Source organism: Carlito syrichta, unplaced genomic scaffold (genome assembly GCF_000164805.1).
Source record: "Carlito syrichta isolate Samal-C Ts95f unplaced genomic scaffold, Tarsius_syrichta-2.0.1 Scaffold311198, whole genome shotgun sequence".
In the NCBI taxonomy this organism is placed as follows: domain Eukaryota; kingdom Metazoa; phylum Chordata; class Mammalia; order Primates; family Tarsiidae; genus Carlito; species Carlito syrichta.
The window spans coordinates 726760-747445 of record NW_007255294.1 but is presented as its reverse complement, the minus strand read 5'-3'; the positions used below and the strand labels follow the sequence as shown (position 1 = coordinate 747445).

At 42.8% G+C, this 20686-nt stretch overlaps 1 protein-coding gene across 7 annotated transcripts in view; it reads left to right on the top strand.

Moving 5' to 3' along the window:
- Positions 1 to 20686, top strand: part of TRAK1 (trafficking kinesin protein 1) — a 132874-nt gene that overhangs the window by 58910 nt on the left and 53278 nt on the right. For 2 of the 7 annotated variants that reach the window (XM_021717815.1, XM_021717814.1), the window contains exon 1: positions 932 to 1293. The exons of 4 other annotated variants lie outside the window; for them this stretch is intronic. In XM_021717815.1, coding sequence (XP_021573490.1) covers positions 1230 to 1293 — 64 coding nt within the window. In that variant the 5' untranslated portion in view covers positions 932 to 1229. Of the gene's footprint in view, positions 1 to 931; positions 1294 to 10006; positions 10307 to 20686 lie in introns of those variants that run through there. One more of the 7 variants, XM_008068554.2, reaches the window with a different exon arrangement.

Sequence of the window (20686 nt, the reverse complement as noted above, 5' to 3'; positions counted from 1 at the left end):
TACATCCCATAATGCCCAGGACAGTCTTCCACAACAAAGAATTGTTTAAGCCCAAGTGTCAATAGTGCTGAGGTTGATTATTGACCTATAGTAAGTCTAAGTTATGTCTAATTGCCCACTACCTCATTTTATTATGAGTATTTTAAACATGTCAAACACTTAGAAATATTAACTATATTTTTTAAGGAAATAAAACATTGTAGTTGCATTTATAAGGAAAGTTTTAAAGGCCCATCCCCTCATGCCTTCCCCAGAGGCAGCTACCTTCCTGATGGACAGTTTTCCTCTAGTGTGTATTTTTGTACTTTGCACACATAAGTGTCCATGAAACAGTATATTGTACTGTATGAGCCCTTTACGATGGCACTCTCCTGTGTTTGTATGTTGCAGGCTGTTTTCCTGGAAGTTTGAGCAATGGCATGATCAGAAGACAATACTGTATCTAAATGAAAATGCTTCCATTTTCTAAGTAATTTATATTTCCTTTAGGTAGCAGTCAAAAATTTTAAGAGATGCTTAATGTGTTAAATCCAGTTGAGGAAAGAAGACCAAAAATAAAGGTTTGCACATTTTAAAAGGTGACATTTTTCAAATGCAGAATCCCCTTCCTGTAGAGACTTAGAGTAGAGCAAGTCAGCTTGTCCTTACACTTGTAGAAGGTGATGCTGCTGCTGAGCCCCTCTGTCCCCAGTTTTCTTCACCCTTACTTCTCCCTGCATGCAATCTCTCAGCCTCTGCTCCCCGCATCCTTGGAAGGCATTTCCTCCATCTCTGCATCATTTTTCAGACCTGGCCAGTTTCTATAGCAACGGTTAGATTGAAAGATGTGTGGCGAGCAAGAGAGGAGGCTCGGGTGAGACGGCTGGTGGTGGTGTGTGTGTCCCTGACGTCACCCTCTGGGCGTCTGGATAGGATGATCCTGGCTACTCCCATTCAGGGCTGCTGTCCAGTGCCGCTTTATTAGCAGGGCTGCCAGGGTCTCTGATAGTCTGCAGATTGCTTCCCTTTCTGCTCCTCCTACTCCCCCCCTCCCCCATAGAATTTTTCTTTCTGCTGCCCCCTTTCCTGTTTTGGCTCCAGATTGTCATTAAGAATGCACAGCCTAATTCTGGTGTGTTTCGGGATGCTCTTCTGCCCAGTGTTCTGGAAGGGCAGGGAGGCATGGCAGCGTTTTACTTGACGTTGATGGCGCTGTGAAGTCTGTTCTTTCCTCTGCAAGAATACTGACTATGCAGCAATTTATCGAAGCGGATTATTATGAACTAGACTGGTATTATGAAGAATGCTCAGATGGTAATTATGGCCCCTGTGAAACAGAGCGGGGATGTATAGGAGCATTGTCTCCTTTGCGGGGAGGGGGTGAGGTGGGGGGAGAGCCTGAAACCTTCAGGAGAGATGGGCGGGGGTGGGCATCAGAACTAGCGCCACTAGCAGACTTGCAGGGCTCTGGCTGTTCCAAAGGCATGGTGGAGGAGACGGCAGGTGGGCAGGGCTCTACCATGAGAGACTCCTCTGCAGTATGTATGGTTATTTGCTCAGAAGGGGGAGATGGCTTTTGGTGTGCTGGGCTTGCAAGTGTTGTACTTCTATTGGATTGAATTCTCTCTGATGTGAGACGTGAGAGTGTGTTGTTGATGCGTGTGTGTGTGTGTGTGTGTGTGTGTGCAAGTGGAAATGTATTCACTGTGCTCTTGCTGTTGGAGGGATTAGGAAACTAGAGGCTGGAGTAGTGTATTCAGTAGGTGGCTTCCTGAACTGTCAGCAGCAGGCCTGAAAGACTCCTCTTTCTAGAGCCCAGATTGGGGTCGTGGGGAGGCTGGAGAACAGGCAGAAACAACTTCCCACTTAGCGGGTGATTCAAATGAATTTTGCTTGTTGGCTCCAACAGAGGTGGGGTGGGGAGGGACAGGGAGAGAATGTATCCTTCTGTGGCTATCTTCGTTTGTGCCTCCAGGGTGTGGCACATTCCAGAGGTGGAGGCAGAGTTGTGTGGCTGGACAGGTCTCAGGAGGTTTCAGACACACAGAAAATAACTGCATTCTCAGAGAGATCAGAGAGAATGGGGGTCCCAAGTTCCTTCAGTGTTGTACCTTGGAATGTATATTAAACAATTAATGTCTTATTTAATTTCTTCTTGAAAGTGACCCTTAAATCACATCTTAACAAAAAAAGGACACAATATATACACTTTTAGGGTCTGTTCCCCAGTGGTGATGTGTTCCCAGCCCCACATGAGCCATTAATAGGTAAGGTAACTGCTTTTTAATTGAGTCGGGAGTTTCAGATTGCTTTAACCGTGGCTACATTTGATTAACCTGAATGATGTAACAAGTCAGGACTTGGCCTAGTTAGTAAGCGGAAGAACTACATAATTATCTCTTATGCACTGATTTTTTGACTTGACTATGGGCTACAGGATAGGGGCCAAGAGACTTTCTCAGGGGGTGATATTTAAATGTGTGAACAACTTTGCTTGTTGAGCCTTACCGTCCCCCAGCTTCAGTTGAAGACATTGTCATGTTGGGACTGTGTGTGTCTTTAAAGATCTTAAGTAACAAGGATTGGAGGCAGCTCCCAAGATCATGGGGGAAAGGATTAATCAATTATTTTTTCTTTTGAATATATTTATTCTTGAAGCAAGTTCCCAGTTTATTACCTAACTCCAGGAGGCAAGTGAAGAGATGCTTCTTTTGGGAAATGATCACTGGCCTTTTCCCATTTCCCTGGTGATTTGTGACTGAACCCTCCATAACTTTTTAAAGGAAGGGATTTAATACATCCTCAATGTACCATTGGATTAGGGAGTATTGGTACAGCAGAGCACCTGTCCCAAGGCCCGTGGATGAGTCGGGTGTGGCTATGACTCTCATGGATGCCATCCTCGAAGTGGGGGAGTAAGGTTTCTTAATGTCTTGACCCAGTTGCTACACCATCCACTTCTCTTTACACCCTGAAATAAAGCCAATCACTCACCATGGTCAATCTGGAGGGTGAGAGGAGGCCTGCTTTTATCTAGGTGTCTATCAGTAGGATTTTTTTACCCAGCAGTTCCTTGGTTGAGTCTTTTGGTCCTGAGACATCGTGATCTCTCCTCCTCCAAGAGCAAAGGAAAATGGAAGAGGAGATGGCTCATCCTTCTGAGGGTAAATAAATATTGACTGCTATTATTATCTGAATGTCCATTGAACAAAATACTTGCCCTTTAACTTCTATCCCATTTTGGATAAGGGGAGAGGGTTTTTGAGACAGAATTTACTGGGTCCACTGGCATTTTCATAATCTCATTTAAAGAGGTAGCAAATCAGGGAATAAAAGGAACAGAAGCTCAGAAATGATCTGGCTTAGAAAACCTACAAAAAGGGAATTTTAGGTATGCGTTGACTTTGTGGTTATTTGTTTACACATTTCTAACTATTTGGGCTCGTTCCTACCCTCAGGCAGGTTGGTCTGGAAATAAAATTTACCCGTAGTTCATTGCGTCTTTTTATTGTAAATCAGTGGACACACAGCATTGCTTTGTCTCTCTTACCATTTGACATTTGAATCGTTTAATAAGGGAAGCTTCAGGGAACTTTTGATACTAATAGAAGGTGAGTCAAATGTTTTGAGAAAGATGCAAAATCATCATTTGTGTTGGAGTTACTGACTCACACTTAAATTGCAGCATTAGCACTGAGAAAGTAATGTATATGGATGGCAGTATAGATTTCAGGCCACTTAGGACTCCTATTGGAATTAGATGACAGCTGTTCTCTCATATCATTGAGGTTTAGGAAAGCTTTATTCAGTGCTGAATAACTGTGTCCCTCCCCTTTGTTGTGATGGTCTCATACCAGTCTCTGCTCCTCCCCTATATAGTAAAACTAGAGGATGTAACAAGAGGCATAGAGCAGGGACTTATAATAAGAAGACATCGGAGGGGTTGATTGCCCAGTACCTTCGAGGACTTTTTAGCAATTTGAAATAACCCGTGATCAACACAATATAACAGTAGCCTCTGCAGAATTTGTACATATGTACTCAGTATTTATAATTTTAACTCTGATGTAGAACAGGGTCATAGTTACCCATATTGTCTGTGTCCCATCTCTAGTGCAGAACCTGTAAAATTTGGGGAAATCATTGAAAATCACCCGCTTATTAAAAAGGCAGATTCTCAGATTCGCTGCAGGCCAGGAGCAGCCCTGAGAAAGCTACATTTTTAGCACATGCATTGGGGGATTCTGTGCATCAGGTGTGTTTGGGAAATTGTCCTGATGTGAGTGAGAGCAACCCTATGCTATCCACTGGTGGGGGCTGGAAAATAATTCTTTTCCTTGGAATCTTAGGTTGGTTTTTAGTTACACTGATCATGTTTCTTAAAAGTGTGCCTAGAAAGATTGTGGCATCTTTAATTTCAGGGACTTGTGTTCAGTGTTGTCCTTAGGTTAAAGAAACAGTGCCTTTTCATAGTTATTCTAGAAATAGGTAGAATGGCAAAGAGACCACTGGCCTGTAGTCTTTTTGAGGCTTGTTTTGTACTTTGTGTGGCTGTGTGATTTGAGCATGCCCTGGGACTTCCGTGAGCCTCTGTCAACCCAGATTCCCATATGGAAATGGGAATAACTTGCCCTTTAACTTCTGGTTGAAGCCTTTGTGAAGAGTGTAAATAAAGTAATGACTCTTTGTAAGCGATAAAGAACCAGGTCAGTGCTTAATGGTATTTTCTCATAAATGGCAGTAGTTATTATGTTCTTTAAAAAAAAAAAAAAACTTGAACAAGGTATACTATTTAGACCACCTGTTTCTTGTGGCAGTTTCTTATGTAATCAGATTTGCTCTCCATCCACCATCACAGAAGAACGTCTAGTTCATGCTGATTTTACAAATGAAGAAATTCAGGTAGATTGTTGTAGAAGTTGTTCTTAAGACTTTTTACTCCGTAGTGAAAATCCATGACAGTATGGAAGGGAAGTCGTGTGTACACTATTATCCATCTGATTTCAGTGACCTACAAAATGTCACCCCAGGATGGGGGTGGCTGGTTCATGAGTGAAGTTTTATTAGAAGTATATTAAGCATTCATTGAAAAGCAAAGGTTTTGAGATGCGTTTTCTAATTTTCCTAAACGTCAGTGCAAACAAATCCCCCTATTTCTTTGTCTTGTGTTTATTGTGTGATGTGCCCTTGAAGGTAGAGATTGACTTTTCTCTTTCCAGACACAGCACTCTCCTGAATGTTTGTTAAGGTGATTTTAAAAAAAGAATGAAATGAAAATAGTTTTATAATATAACTGCTTTAAATACACATATGTTTTGATGACTGGCTTTAGTGAAGATAGAGATAATGTCTTTTCTCAGACATAAAAGCTGAGGACTAGAGCGTTGGCGAGGAAGCCAAAACAAGCCCAGCATCCAGATTTTTGGAACTTTGTGGTTTTCTTATTAATTAATTAATTAATTATTTGGCATAAGCCAGGTCCTTGGACATGACTCTCAATAGGGCCAGTCTTGCTCTCTAGAAACAGAGAAGTGAAATGGGAGGGAGACACATAGTGTCGATGGGACAGATGAAGAGAGGAGAAAAAGATGCTTGTGTCTGAAGGAAATAGAAAGCCCTGCTGAATAAAACCTTGAAAGGAAGGAGGACATAGGCCTGGGGAGGTAGGGGATGTTGTAGGTGTAGGGAGGAAAAACTTTAGCTTTCTACCCTGCTAGGTTCAGTAGCTAGGGGCCCTGCAAACTAAACTGATTAAAGACAGATTAACCAAAGGAAAAAACAATTTTAATTATATAAGTAGGCATGGGCAGTCAAAAAGAAATAAGACTCAAAGAGGCAATTAGAATTTGTAGGCTTATATGCCATGCCAGAGGGTTACAAAGTGTGGAGAAGAGGTGAGACAAAGGAAAAGGGGTTTTGGGATTCTCTGGGGGCCTAAGTCATGGGAAGGTGATGCAGAAATATGGGATTAGCAAGGGTTGTTCAGTAAGGTTTGTGCAGATTCAAGTGGGTACTTCATCCATTGATAAGAGATGGTACAGGAAAGGGAGACACCTTTGCAAGTGTAAATTTCCCTTACAAAAGGGAAACTTATGCTCTATTTTTAAGAGTTTTTGCTGCATCTGCTATTTCTCAATTGCTTTTGCTAAAAAATAACCCTTATGCAAAGGAGGCATATTTTGTTTGGGGCAGAACTAAGGCAGGAGCATTATGTGGAGAGAAGTTAGCAGCTCATTTTGCCTGAATGAGATATAGTGGGAAGTCAGGCCAGGAGCAGAGGCTGCAGGGGAGATGCAGGGTGTAGAGGCTGAGAAAGTATAAAGTTTACACCTTGAAAATAAGGGGCACCTTTTAGATCATTGTTGTCCAGTGAAACTTTTTGTGGTGCAAATGTTCTCTTCTGTGTTGTCAAATATGGTAGCCACAGCCACGTGTGACTGTGGAGTACTTGCAGTGTGGCTAGTGTGATTAAATTTTATTTAATTTTGATCCATTTAAATATAAATGTAAATAGCCCCAGTGGCTTGTGGCCACTCTTTGGGCAACACAGGGTAGCCCTTCGGAAAGATGACTTCTGTGGTGGTATATCAAGTAGATATGGAGTGGGGAAACACAGAAAGTTGTTTCTCTGCCCTGCAGGAAGTCATGAATACCTTCCTCCTCTGGCTTTCCTGGAGATGGGTCAGGAACTCACTTCCTGCTTTCCTGCTATAGGTCCCAGTGTGTAGTCTACACCTCTGGTATAGCATGCATCTCTGCTATTTATCTGCCTTTCCCACCCCCATATCCAGGTTCCATGTCTAGCCCTTGCCATCCCTCACTTGGCACAGTGATTTCCAGTCTTTATCACTAATCTCTGGGAGTTGTGTTTTGTGTTGAATTTTGGAGAAACTACTCTGTCAGAGAAGATGCTCTTTGGCTCATCTCTGCCTTTAACCTGGAAGTGAATGTAGATGTCCATGAGTTTTGAAAATGTCCTTATATCTGTCATGGTGGGAGAGAGGGAAGAAGATATTGGGATGGGGATAGGCTGAAGATTATCTAAATCTAGAGAAATGGAATGACAAGAGGAGTTTAGGGTCATGTTCTACATAGCAACCAGTTTGAATGGGCTTCTGCTGGCCGAATGTGGGGCAATTTGAAAACCAAAATAATAATGGTAATGGATTATAACTTATGGAATAAAGTAAGAATACATGAGTCCACACTGGTATAAATAAATGAATGACTAAATAAATGGGAGAGACATAAAAGTTAATACTAACAGTAGAAAACCAACTAATAAGTACAAGAATGATAGAATTCACCATTTTCCATCCATCCCAATAACTGATTAAGGTAAGAATCATCAAAACTAGTGGTCTCAGTATATCACCACAAGATACATTTGAATAACAGAGGGAAAAATAGTAAGTGGAGAAACCAAATGATCAAAGTTCACATTGTCAGTAATAGGACTGATCCCTAGCTAGTGTCTTCTAGAGAGTAGCAACAAGCCGGGCTCGGTGACTCAGCCTGAAATCCCATGCCTTGGGAGGCTGAGGTGAGGGTTCAAGACCCGCCTGGGCAACCTGGTGAGACCTCATCTCTACAGTAAATCAAAAATTAGCCAGGTGTGGTAGCACGTGCCTGTAGTTACAGCAACTTGGAAGGCTGAGGCGGAAGGATCGCCGGAGCCCAGCAGGTCGAGGCTGCGGTGGCCGGGAGCGACCACTTCTGGGCGACAGAGTGAGACTCCAACTCAAAAAAAAAAAAGAAAGAAAGAAAGAAAGAAAGTAGCAACATTTCTGGGGTGTTCTTGCTGGAAAGTTTATAAACTGAATCTAATCCTAAAATAACATCAGGCATGTGCAAAGTGAGGAATACTCTACAAAATAATTGACCTGTATTGTTCAAATGTATTGGTGTCTTAAAAAACAAAGACTCAGAAATAGATCCAGATTAAAGGAGACAAAAGAGACCTGTCAGCTGAATGTAACACACCATCTTGGATTCCTTTTGCCATAAAGGATATTATTGGAACAACTGAGGCAAATCTCAGTAAATCTATAGATTAGAGAATCGTATTGTTCCAATGTTGAGACAGGGGGGAAAAATGTAATAAAAATGTTAACATTTGGGAAATCTGGATAAAAGATTGTCCAGGCATTTTTTTGAACTGTTCTTGTAACTTTGCTGTAAATCTGAACTATGTCCCCCCCAAAAAGCAAAATATTTGTTGTTCGTTTCTGGTGGAGGCACACAGGTGTTGCCTGTAGTATTCTTTAAACTATTCTGTATATTTAAAATATTTTCATAGTCAAAAGTTTGGGAAAATTAATTTTAAAATGTCATTTTCTAAATGTTTATTAAGTAATATATAGAGACTTGGACTGTGAAGGATAACCATGACTTGGTCATGAATAAAAACACTTGAGAATATTTTCAAATCTGTGAAATTAGCTTGTTTTGTTTTCACTTATATACACTGTGGCCCAGCACAGTATCCTACGCATCTTATCGCCAATATGGTACATGTTGAATGAATCATGTATAAGATAGAGATTCTTTCTCCCTGCTTACTCCTTCCTCCTTCCTTCACAGAGGTTCAGAATAACTGGCTCTCATTCAGAAGACCTTACCAACGTGTCCACTATCATCTGAATAACAAACCCAATCTGATAAAATTTATTGAGATTATAGAAAAAAATTTTTTTAGTGTGTTTATATTTAAAGCTTATATAGTTTTTCAAAATGCGGTTTAGAACTCCCTGTCTCTGGATTCCTATACCTTCTTTTTACAGAGAATACATCTTTGACATGGTAAAATGCAGCACTCATTTTCAGGTTCTAAAAAATAAACCAGAGAATGCCCTAGGTTTTAATATGTCCCTAGGTTTTAAGTTTTTGATACAATCGTAATTCTGGTTTTCTATTTAGAGGCACTTGTGTATGATCATATATTAGTCTTTACGGACTTAACAATTCAACTTAGCAGACATTTTCAGTTAACTATGCAGCATCCTCAGCCCTAAGAATTCTAAGATAAATGAGAAGTAGTTCCTGAACTTGTACAGAGAATTCTTTTTTGATGATCTTGCTTCTGCTAAAATCTCCTTTGGATTCCTGCGGGAGGTGACTCGCCAGAGGAGTGGAATAGGTCTCCTGGTATAGCTTTCGGGAGCAGGGAGGCTTGCTCAGTGTAGCCAGAAGTTGGCCGAAGCACACAGATTACAAGATGAGTTGCGATTCTCTGAGATGCTGGCACTCGGGGTTGCCATTCATGGGGTTTGATGGAAGAACTTGTTATTCTGTTACAGGCAAAATCAGACAGTACAGAGGGATTGATAGCAAGGTATGCAATTAAATTGTAGATTCTCTCGTCAGGCAATATTGCTAACTATTAGGCATTAGATTTTTTCTCTTGCCTTGTCCTAGCAATTGGAAAAGATCTTTATAAATTTGGCTGTGGAAACAGATTTAGAGCAAGAGTAGGATTTATGAAATACCAATTAATAAAGAGAAAATGCAGTGCATTATTACCAAAGATGAACTGGGGTGAATTAATCTGAACACATTAATGGTTGCTGCATTTTTTCCCCCTCTTTTTGCTAGAAATCAGAATGATCACTTCCTTCTATTCAGCATTGTCATCAGGCTGTTGTCACAGTCAGGTTTGTCCCTGCTTTTCAAGCACTCCCACAGGAAATCTCTCATCTGAGGGTGTGGGGCAGTGCTTCACCAGAGCAACTCCTCTGCTAATACCCCACCTTTAGATAGGTGTAGCTGCTTACGGTTTGGTTGTTGGTATTGCCCTGTGCTGTTGCTATGAAACTTCCAGGAAGCTACCATTCCTCACTGCTCCTAGGGGGAGAAAAAGTGAAGAGTCTGGAGGTGGAGAGCTTGCTGAGGTCCTGTACCTGCCTTCCGGGCTCCCCTCTGGATCTATGGCACCTGGCAGGGCAGTCCCACTTGTCAGGTGCTTCTCCCTGCCCTGCCCCCTCCTGCAGGCTCCTGGAAGCCACCTCCTTCCGGGTCCTTCCCAGGTGATGCTGGGCCAGTGGCTTTGTGCACACCCTTCCTTTCCAGCTGTCCTGGGGCATGTTGGTGGCCCAGGCCAGGGCCCAGCGTGTGCCCTTGGGCCTGGGCCCCCATGGCTCCTCTGGGCAGGTAGCTGGAAGCTCCCCCACGGATGGCCCCTTAGGGTGATATTTTGGCTTTGGGGTGACTTCAGCAATGTCCCTGAGAGACAGGGGAGGGGTAGAAGAATGTTTTGAATACGACTGCCAGGATGAAGAAAGGAAGCCTACCCGCAAGCAGCATGACACCTTGGACCTCTTGGAGGAGGGTAAATTCTGTGCTTTGCTCAGATTTGATCCTTTCCTTGTTCCTAAGTGGGATTGACTATTCTACAGATTTTATAGCACTCTTATTTTTTAAAATTGAGGTATAACTTAAAAGTGCTCAGCTCTTATGTGAATGGCTTAAAGCTGTCCTTGTAAGATCTCCCACCCAGAGAACAGCGTTTCCAGCTCCCCAGGAAGTTCCTTGGCCCTAGTTTAAGTCTACCTCCCCAGAAACAATTATTTTGACTTCTGTCTCCTTAGATTTGTTTGACTACTTCTTGATCTATGTAAACAGACTTGAACAGTGTGTGTTTCTTTGTGTCTGGCTTCTGTTGCTTAACTGAGAAAGTCTTTGAAATTTGTCCATGTTGTTGCAAATATCAGCGTTGTTTTTTTTTTCCATGTGGCATTCCAGCACTCATATTAAGAGTTTGAATTGTGTGTGTGTCTGTGTGTGTGTGTGTGTGACTGACTGACTGAATGGGTTCTGGTAAGTTAATGGACAAGAGATGGAGTTATTATTAAATAAAGTATGTTTTGTGCTGGCAGTTTTTTCTTTTCCCCTAAATATTAATCACAGATCTGAAAGAAGGATTTTTTTTTTTTTAATTTAGAAATCTTTCTAAAAGAAAAGCCCAAGTTGACATTGAAATCATCTGGGAGCCTGGCTGTCTCACAGGGATGCTCTTTTGAGGGGAAGAGGGTGTTAAGCAAAGATAGACCCAAATGCTGGTGTGAGTTTTCTAGTTGGGCGTCTGGTGCTTTCACCCACAGGCCAGAGAAAGGGACTTTGGGGGGGTGATCAGGATGTTTAAACAGTGACTACATGAATGTTCTTTAGGTCTCTTGTATAAATGCAATCAATACATGTTTTCAAATTGTTTTAGGATAGTCTCTTTTCACATCTCAGGATAACTTTTATTTTCAAAATTATTTATAATCAGTCATATACTGAAAGTATTTTTCTTTTGAAGTTTCTGCTCCCAAAATATTAACACTTCACCTCCAGGACAGCTGAAAATATCCTTTAGGAGAAAGGAAAGAAGCAGTGGGACAAACCAAAAGAGAGCTGGGGCCTGGAGCATGGCTAGTGCCCTCCTGGCTCTGTCATGAAGGAGACTGGAGAGGGAAGAGGAGTGACAGGCTAATGACTGAGGATTTGTTTCATCCCTGGAAGGGATCAGGAGAAGGACATCCATCTGCCCTTCTAGAGCTATGGCCGACCTAGATTTAGCTAGATTAGTTTCCTTTCCCTTAAAGCCTTGCTGCTCAGAGTACAACCAGTGCTCACATCATCTGGGAGCTTACTAGAAATACAGAATCTCAGGCCCCAGCCAAGACCTATGGAATCAAAATCTGCATTTTGACAAGATCACCAGATGATGTGCATGCACATTAAATTGTGAGATGAGCTGCTTCTTTAAAAACAAAATAAGATGATTTTAAAAACCAATCATTGAACCATATGATTCTAAATTTACAGCTGTACAATATTCTGGAACGCTATCATTTATCCTAGTAAAGAGAAGAAAAACATTTGTGTTGTATGTATTTCATATATATATGATATATGTAAATATATGAAGAGAGTGTATATCCATATATATACTCACTTTCTTCATATATTTTGTCAACAAAGTGAGATAACAGGCACAAGAATTTAGAGAAACCGCAGTTAGATTTGTACGAGCCAAGTTTGAGGGCTTAATCCCAGGAACAGAGACTCAGTAGTGACTGAGAATGTGTCCAGAAGTAGGTTACATGAGGCATAGTATGTGTACCTTGTGTAGTGTGTGGCATGTGGCACAGAAGATGGAAGAAGCCAGGAGTGAAGCAACAGTTACATTCTTGTGATTCTGACTGGTGCTCAATGACACTATCTGTAAGATAAGGTAAATATGTGATTGAGTGGATAGGGAGAAAGTGTAGGTGTCTTAGGGCAGGGGTCCCCAACCCCTGGGCAATGGACTGGTACTGGTCCATGGCCTGTTAGGAACCAGGCCCCACAGCAGGAGGTGAGTGGTGGGCAGGCAGACCTCTGCCTCCTGTCAGATCACTGGCAGATCATTAGATTCTCCGAGGATTATGAACCCTATTGTGAACTGAGCATTCAAGGGATCTAGGTTGCTCACTCCTTATGAGAATCTAATGCCTGATGAGTCCCCCCCACCCTGCTCTTCCTCCAGCTGGTCCATGAAAGAATTGTCTTCCACAAAACAGGTCCCTGATGCCAAAAAGGTTGAGGACCTCTGTCTTAGGGTCTGGTGGAGGATGGCTGATTCCATCATCCTATCTTTGTCCTGTATCTGATAAACAGATTTATGATCAGTACCTGCCAGTGAAATACTTAACCAATTCCAGTTACATAGGCAAGAGGTAAGCTTTAGTTTATAAGCCTAGGTTTTATTACCCACATGCCTGACTGTGGCTTTTGTGGGCCTCTGTTCATCATTTTCTTTGGAATTTTCTTTATATATATATATAAAACAAAATTTTTTTTTTTTTTTGAGTTGGAGTCTCACTCTGTCGCCCAGACTGGAGGGCAGTGGCCGCTCCCGGCCACCACAACCTCGACCTGCTGGGCTCCAGCGATCCTTCCACTTTAGCCTTCCAAGTAGCCGGAACTACAGGCTAATAAAACATTCTTTAAAACAGAGAGCCAACCAGTTGTGGTAGCTCATACCTGTAATCCTAGCACTTTGGGAAGCCAAGGCAGGAGAGTTCGTGAGTCCAGGAGTTCAAGACCAACCTAGGCAATATAGCAAGACCTTGTCTCTATAAAAAACATTTTAAAAATTAGCCAGGTGTGGTGGCCTGCTCCTGTAGTCCTAGCTACTTGGGAGTCTGACACAGGAGGATTGCTGGATTCCAGTAGTTGGAGGTTGTGGTGAGCTGTGATCTTGCCACTGCACTCTAGCCTGTACAACAGAATGAGACCCTGACTCCAAACAAACAAAAATGAGATGATGGTAGCGAATGTTCATTGTGCACCTACTATGTGCCAGATACTGTTTTAAGAACTTTATATGGATTCATGCTTTGGATCCTTAAACACTCATTTGAGGTTAAGTACTGTTAAAATTTCCATTTTATAGGATTATAGGTGGAAACTTAAACAATTTGTCTAAAGTCACAAAGCTAGTAAGTGGTCCCAGCTTATATGGCTGTAGAGCTCTCTGTTCTTAACTATGAGGCTAGTAGTTCTCAAAGTGAAGTCCCTGACCAGCAGCCTCAGCATAACCTAGTAACCTGTTAAAAATTCACATTCTTGGGCCCCACGTCAGATCTGCTGAATAAGAAACTCTGGGGCGGGGGTCTAGCAATCTGGGTTTTAGCACACCCTCAGGTGATTCTAATGCATGTTGTCCTGTGCTAATGCACAGCTCATAAATTTCAGCCTATCTGCTTTGTACTAGAATTTAAGAGGGGGAGACCCTACTCTGTCTCTTGTGATAGACAATTACAGTATGTTCTTTTCTTTCTCTTGTTTGTTCCCATCCAATTTTCCCCCTCTTTCTCCAGTAAAATATTTTCAGTGGTCCTGTAGGTTGAAGTGTTAACAATATCTTCAGGGCAGTTATCTCGAAAGAAAATCACTTTATTGCAGCATGTTTCTCTTTTATTTTTTGTAAAATAAAGTGAACTTACTTTTAAGGTTTGCTTCTGACCCAAAGGAAGTCTGTGTGCAGATTAGGAAGATAGCCACTTGGAAGGTTTGGTTTTGGGGGCAGTTTTTGCTGGAAACATGTCATGTATCCCAGAACAAGTTGGCAAGACTCCAGTTTTCTCTATCATGGTCTCATCACCCTTTCCTTGAGTTCACAGGGATTAAGTCCCACATATGGAAGACAGTGCCCTCTGAGTGGTGGAAATATGTGCAGGGATATGGATCTGTGTTTTCTGGATTCTGAGGTGGTTCTACACTGTCAGGTCATCTAAAAGAGGTGCTTCTGATTGAAAACTGCAGGATGTGATTAGTATTTGTGTTTCTCTGATAGTTATGGACACAGGATACAGTTGCTGTCCTCTCTTGGTCACCTCGTGGGATGCTAGATACTTTGTCATGTTACCCATTTAATTTTCAAAACAGCCTTTGAAGTAAATATTCTCCATTTGTGCAGAGTCCCCAGATTGTAAGCACAGAGCAGGGTCAACGCCCTGCCTTCAACCAAGCCCAGGCTCTAAGTGACAGAATTCTAGGCCCTTCCCTTGGCTTATCTCATTTAATCCTCTTCACCCCTAAAGAGGTGCTTCTTGGAGACCAGGCACCAGGAAAGGCGTCTTTGCTCTCACTGCCTCTCCAGGGAGAGGAAATATCCTGGTCTTGTGTCTTCGACCACTTAAAATTTGTACAGTGCAGAAAACAAGATTGATCTCAGTTGCTGGTGGTGTTCTTGGAGGAGAGCTCTGTTTACTTTCTCCATGCCCTCTCCTCACCGTGAGATCAAGCAGGGCTGTACCTAGCTAGTGAGTCACACCCCCTCTCTGTACCTGAGCAGCCACACTGGCACAACAAGGAAAATACTGGTAGTGTTGAAAAGGGAAGTTTCGTCTCAGTTCCTTGTGGTCATGTATCCCCATCTGTCATGTTATGACAGATTCCCATTGTTTTACAAGGAGATGCCTCAAGAAGCCTGACTTCCTTGTTTCTTCTCACATTTGTAAGATGAGGCAATAAATTTCTGGCAGGTGTTGTTCAAAGTTGCTGAGGAGATGTTAGAATTTGGAAAGAGTGCATGGTATGGTTTGGAGTTTACTGAGAGCTCTCATGAACAGGTTTAGGTTCCCTGAGACTACAGACTGCAGGAAAGAGCACATCCCACTCTTCCAAGAGTTGGTTGCTAAGAGTATGTGAGTGGTCAGCATCAGCCTCTTGCACAAGGGCAGTTTCCAGGTGTTGGTGACTAACCAGAAATTATAATCTGGAAAACCAGAGTTGAAAAAAATGCCAGTTGGCATTGGGAACCCAGAGCCTCTTGTGTCTCTGAGCAGTGGCCACACCTGCTGGCTGTCCAAAGTCTTCAGTTGGTGCCCAGGCAAGTCTGAAGATGCAGCACGGACAGAGCACATTCCTCCAGCTTGAGAGGGCATCTCTGGACTGCAGGGGGGGCATAGCACCGAGTTTGGGGAGAGTGACTAGGTCCAGGGTGCTAAGGTCATTGCAATGCCTTAGGCCTCTGCAGGAGTCCTGGCTGCTTGTGTTAACAGGATGTGACGAACAGCACTCCAGGGCACTGTGTATGACTTTTCCCTTGGGTCATGGGTGAGGAAGGAGCTGATCCAGCTTATCAGTACCAACTACAGTGCTGTTACAAAGGTCTCTCTGCTCATGGTTTTCATTGTCCTGGTCTCCACTTGGGATTTGGTATCCCATAGCTGTCCCATGCAGGCTTCCTGTGATGTCAGTCACTGTGGGTGGCTCTCCTAATGGAGTTGAGTTCCCAGCATCACCCCAAGCCTGGCCATGGGCAAAGCCCACTCACAATCTCTGTACTTTGGAGTCATTTTGCTGCTCTGCCCACTTCTAGGTCTGTTCCCCCCCCCCCAACCACCACATCCCTGTGCCACCCTCAACCTTCTTGTGGCATCTGAAGTCCTCAGCAGCATCTCTCACCAGGCACTTTCCTGCCTGTTCCTCTGTATTATGCTAATTTATGCATGTGTCTTACCTTCTCAACTAAGTCAAGAATTCCTTGAGAGTAGGATTCATTTATTTAATCAGCAGACATTAATTGCTCTAACTTAGGGGTCAAACAGATCAGATCCTCTCATAACAGCTCTGTGACCTTGGGCAGTTTTTTCATGTCCAAAATAGAACAATAGTAATCCTTTCCTTATAGGATGAATGTGAACATTAAAGGAGGTAATATATATACAGCTCTTAGAGAGTGCCAGGCACATGGTGAATGCTCAAGATCAAGCCATTTGCTTATCACCTCATTAAATGTCTCGGTGATTAATGACCAATGTAGATCAACACTGGGTGTGCCAGTCTGGGGCGGGGTAGATGATTACAGCATCCAGCAAACCTGATCCAAGTCCATGGTTATGCCTTGCCTGACCTTGACTAGCCACTTGGCCTCTCTCTGTCTGGTTTCTTAAGTGAGTGTTAGGTTGGTGAGGTGAGCCGGTGCTGCAGGTAAAGCAGAGATTTGCACTGAGAGTAGATTAGAAAAATAATTTGTCAAAAAGTAGATCCGAAAAGAGTTTATCCACTTCCTCAAGAGAGGAGAAGGGGACCAGATTTGCTAAGAGGAGGAGCGTGGCCCCAAATGTTCAGGGCTGGGGGCTTATAGATCATTATTTTTTTTGGGGGGGGGTGGGGGGCGGCAAACTTTCTTGAGTGGGATAACAAGCAGAACTGGCTACATGGTGATGGTCTGTTTTCTCATATTTCTGACAACCAGAAAAATGGGGGTGGTCAGTCACATAGACAAAGGAGGGCCAGTAACTGGAAGACAGATTCTTGGGACAAAGGTGATAACCTAAGAAGAGCTGAGCCAGTAGCTGAGAAACACATTCTTGGGACAAAGATGAGATATTAATCTTAATGTCTTGTAACCAAGTCGAATGAAGCTCACTCGGGGGCCAGGGAAACTGGTTGTTCTTCTAGTTAATGTGAATGGCTATGGATGCAGCTTTGACCTAAGTACATGACTAGGTTTGCTCAAGGTGACCAGAGAAACTCCATTTTGGGCTCTGTCTTTTCAGTGAAGATTGTATTTGTAGTGTGGGGTTGTTCTGAGTTGTAAGTGAAACAGTATTTGTAAAATGCTCAGGGTAGCAATTGGCACATTATAGATAGTAAGGTCATTTCATTTGTTCTTCTCTGCTTCTTACATAACTTACTTTGGGGCCCTGCTCTAAGACTACTGAGGCAGTATAGTAGTCATACTACAATTTCTGTTAGTTATGATGCTGGTGAGCAGTAAGATGAAGCCAGAGCTGCACTGTGTTGGTCTCTGTCCTCAGCAAGTGACACCTTGCTCCTGCCTCTCAGGGGAGACACTGGGCACTATACAGACATGGGTAATGGCTGTGCAGACCATTGTCCGTAGTGGGCCTGGCACTGGGCTGTCTCTGCTCCCACTGCTGTTCCAGAGACAACCTAGCATACCTTCACCTGAAAGCCAGTAATCTTTGTTGGAAGGAGCGGTAGTAGTCTGTCCATTTGCTTCTGGCCTAGGACTGCAGCTGCTCAGTGGATACTTTCCTGTTAATGTATCTATCCTAGCAACTTCCCAACTCATCTCTCCTTGTGTCACTTCTTTTTTGCAGGGAGCTTTGGGACTGGGGAGGGGACTCACCAGGACACATGCTCATCCTAGGCTCATGAGATATGAACCAAGGCTTTTATGTTTTCTCCCTTTCTCTGGGGTGTTGGTTTGAAATGAGCTGTTCTTTGCAAGTAAAACAGATTTAAAAAAAAATTTTTTTTTTGAGTGTCAACTGTGTTCCCAGCTCAAACTGAGTAAGACTCAGCTGCCTTCACATGACTTAAACTACCCGGGTGGGAAGGGACATTTGCAAGCATTTGTTTGCTAGGTTTGTTCTGGTTACCTTGCTGTAGCTATTATTGATCTGAGGACATTTAAATATGAATAAAACTAAAATATCCTTCATTTTTCTTATTTTGTTTTAATTGTTGAAAAATGAGCACTGTTTTTTATTACCAAGTACTATGGGCCCTCACCCTGTTCCTGTGTCCACATCAGGTCTGCATCAAAGTTCCATTTTGTTTTGCTTTTAAAACCAAGCAGTAAGTGTCTTAGGGCTTAGCAGTTGATGCACTAGAACTGTTTGATCAGGTCTAAATTATTTTTAAAATAAATATTGAGGGACAACAGCCAAGGGAGGGACTTGGCCAAGCCTCTAAGGAAGCAGCTATAACATAGGAAAAGATAGAAGAGGTTTGTGCCTGGGAAGAGAATTCTAAGTCCAACTCTTCTTGAAAATTGGATAGAGATAGTTCTCTTGCCATCTGACTAAATTTTAATGACAGTCTCTAATAGAAAATAATCTAGCATGTAGGGGACAGATTAGTACCTTTATGTGCTCTTTATCAGTGCTTGTTTCTTAATGAGTGATTTGCTGTTTCGAAACAATTTTGCTATCTGAAAACTCTATTGTAGCCCAAGGACGTCTCTGTCAGGGGTTGAGACAATAAAATAATGTTTTTACTTATGTAGTAGGGAAATAATTGGCATATGGCATTGTTCAGGGATGCTAGCTTCATGTTATTTAGTAATGTAAAATATTAAAGTATAATTTACATATTATAAAATGGGTGAATTCAATGATTTTTTAGTAACAAATCAATATTTTTAGTAAATTCACTGAGTTGTACAACCTTCACCATAATTTAGTTTTATGATTTGACTCCATCCTCCCTGCCCCGAAAATATCTTTCAATCCTAGGCAACCGCTAATCTTTCTGTCCCTTTAATTTGCTGTTTCTGATACTTTATATGAATGGGACCATACGATATGTGATATTTCTGTGTCTGGCTTTTACTAAGCATAAGGATTTTGAGATTTATTCATGGTATAGCACTTCATTCCTTTTTATGGTTGAATCACATTCCATTGGATGAATATGCCACATTTGATTTATTCTTTCACTTACTGATGGACCTTTGCTTCCACTTTTTCGTTATAATGAGTAATGCTGCTATGAATGCTTGCATACATATGCTTGTGTTTATGTGTATATATATGTTTTATGTCTCTTGAGTAGAGATACTTAAGACTTTAAAAAGTCTTTGCAACCTTAGGCAATTTGTCTGACTTCTTGAGCCTCAGTTTCCCTGTTATAAGGTGTGGGAATAAATGTGTCTAGCTCACCCAGCACTGTATCTGTCAGAATTAAGTGGGCATTGCTGCTGTAAGCTGAGTCACAACAGCCATTTAAAGATTTTCTCCTCATCAAAAGCACTTTGTCAAATTGGCCTGGTCAGGGTGTCTGAGCAGACTGTAAAAAAGTGGGCAGTAGAGCTGAGGCTTGGATAGGGTATCTGAAAGCCAGCCAGCCACGAGGAACCCGCCCCCTCCAAAAGCTAAGCCTAGACGTGGCCCCCACCTAAAATGGTGCTCCTGCCTAAGAAGGCTCCTGGACAAACTAACATGGAGGCTTGGACAAGGCTCTCCGGGTTCTTCTTCCACAACAAAGCCCACCGTTCCCGCGCCCGCGAAACCCCCTGCCAGTCCCCAAAATACCTCACCTGCTGACCAATAGGTAACCGACAGGTCGCTTTAAATTTCTATAAAACCTGCCACACCCCTGCCTCCATGCTGCAATCTGATTCTCAGGTTCTGTAGCCACTGCGCTCACCCCCATTAAATCTCTTGGCCTTAAAGGGTGTTGAGTCCCACTGTGCACCGCCATCTTTCAGTATCAGCTACAGGAGGGTACCAGTTTCCTGCTGGTCTGTGGGAAGAGCAGGAAATTCCCAGATGGTTAAGTGGGAGAAAGTCCCTGCAGAAGGAAATGGCAGGCACACAAGTGCCAGACCAGACATCTGGGAGTGGTGTTGGGTTGGTTGAGCTATGGTGAGAACGGGCATGGGTGGTGGAGGAGGAGTGGGCTGGGGGCAGGTGAGGATAGTCCCTATATGTCCTATGTTTTGAGACTACTGCTTGTAGGAGGTGGCAGAGCTGGGGAAGATTATTAAGCAGAGCAGGGACTAATTAAGTTCAAAAGCATGTAGACAAACCTTTAAAAGACATCTATTTTATAATGCCTGGAAGCTTGGCATGAAAGGTGACTCATTTAGCATTTTATGGGAACCTTTTTTAGCTGTGGCCTCCAGGTTCAGAACCTTTACCCCCTCTGACTGTAAAAGAGGAGACAAGTATTTATCAAGCTTACTTCCTGGAGGATCGGGGGCCAGATGTAGTGATGCTTTTTCATTCTGATCACCGCTGCTGTTGGTCAAAAGTGAGACCACTTTTGGTGGGTAATCTATTGGTTTGTGAATTGTTCTCTCTCTCTGACACCTGAGTACCGGCTCTGCCTCTACTGGGTATATCATAATTCCTATTTTGAAAGCTGACGTTAATGGGAGAAATGTTATCAGAGTTAGGTTAAGAAGTGATGAGAGCTTGTAGGTTTTATTTTGTTTCTGTTTTGTTTTCGAGTCGGTCTCTTACTTCGTCGCCCAGGCTAGAGTGCAGTGGTACACTTACGGCTCACTGCAGCATTGACCTCCTGGGCTCAGGGAATCCTTCTGCCTCAGCCTTGGGAGTAGCTGGGACTACAGGCGCGCACCACCATCCCCAGCTAATTTTTTTTTTTTTTTTGTGAGTTGGAGTCTCACTCAGTCGCCCAGACTGGAGTGCAGTGGCCGCTCCCGGTCACCGCAGCCTCGACCTGCTGGGCTCTG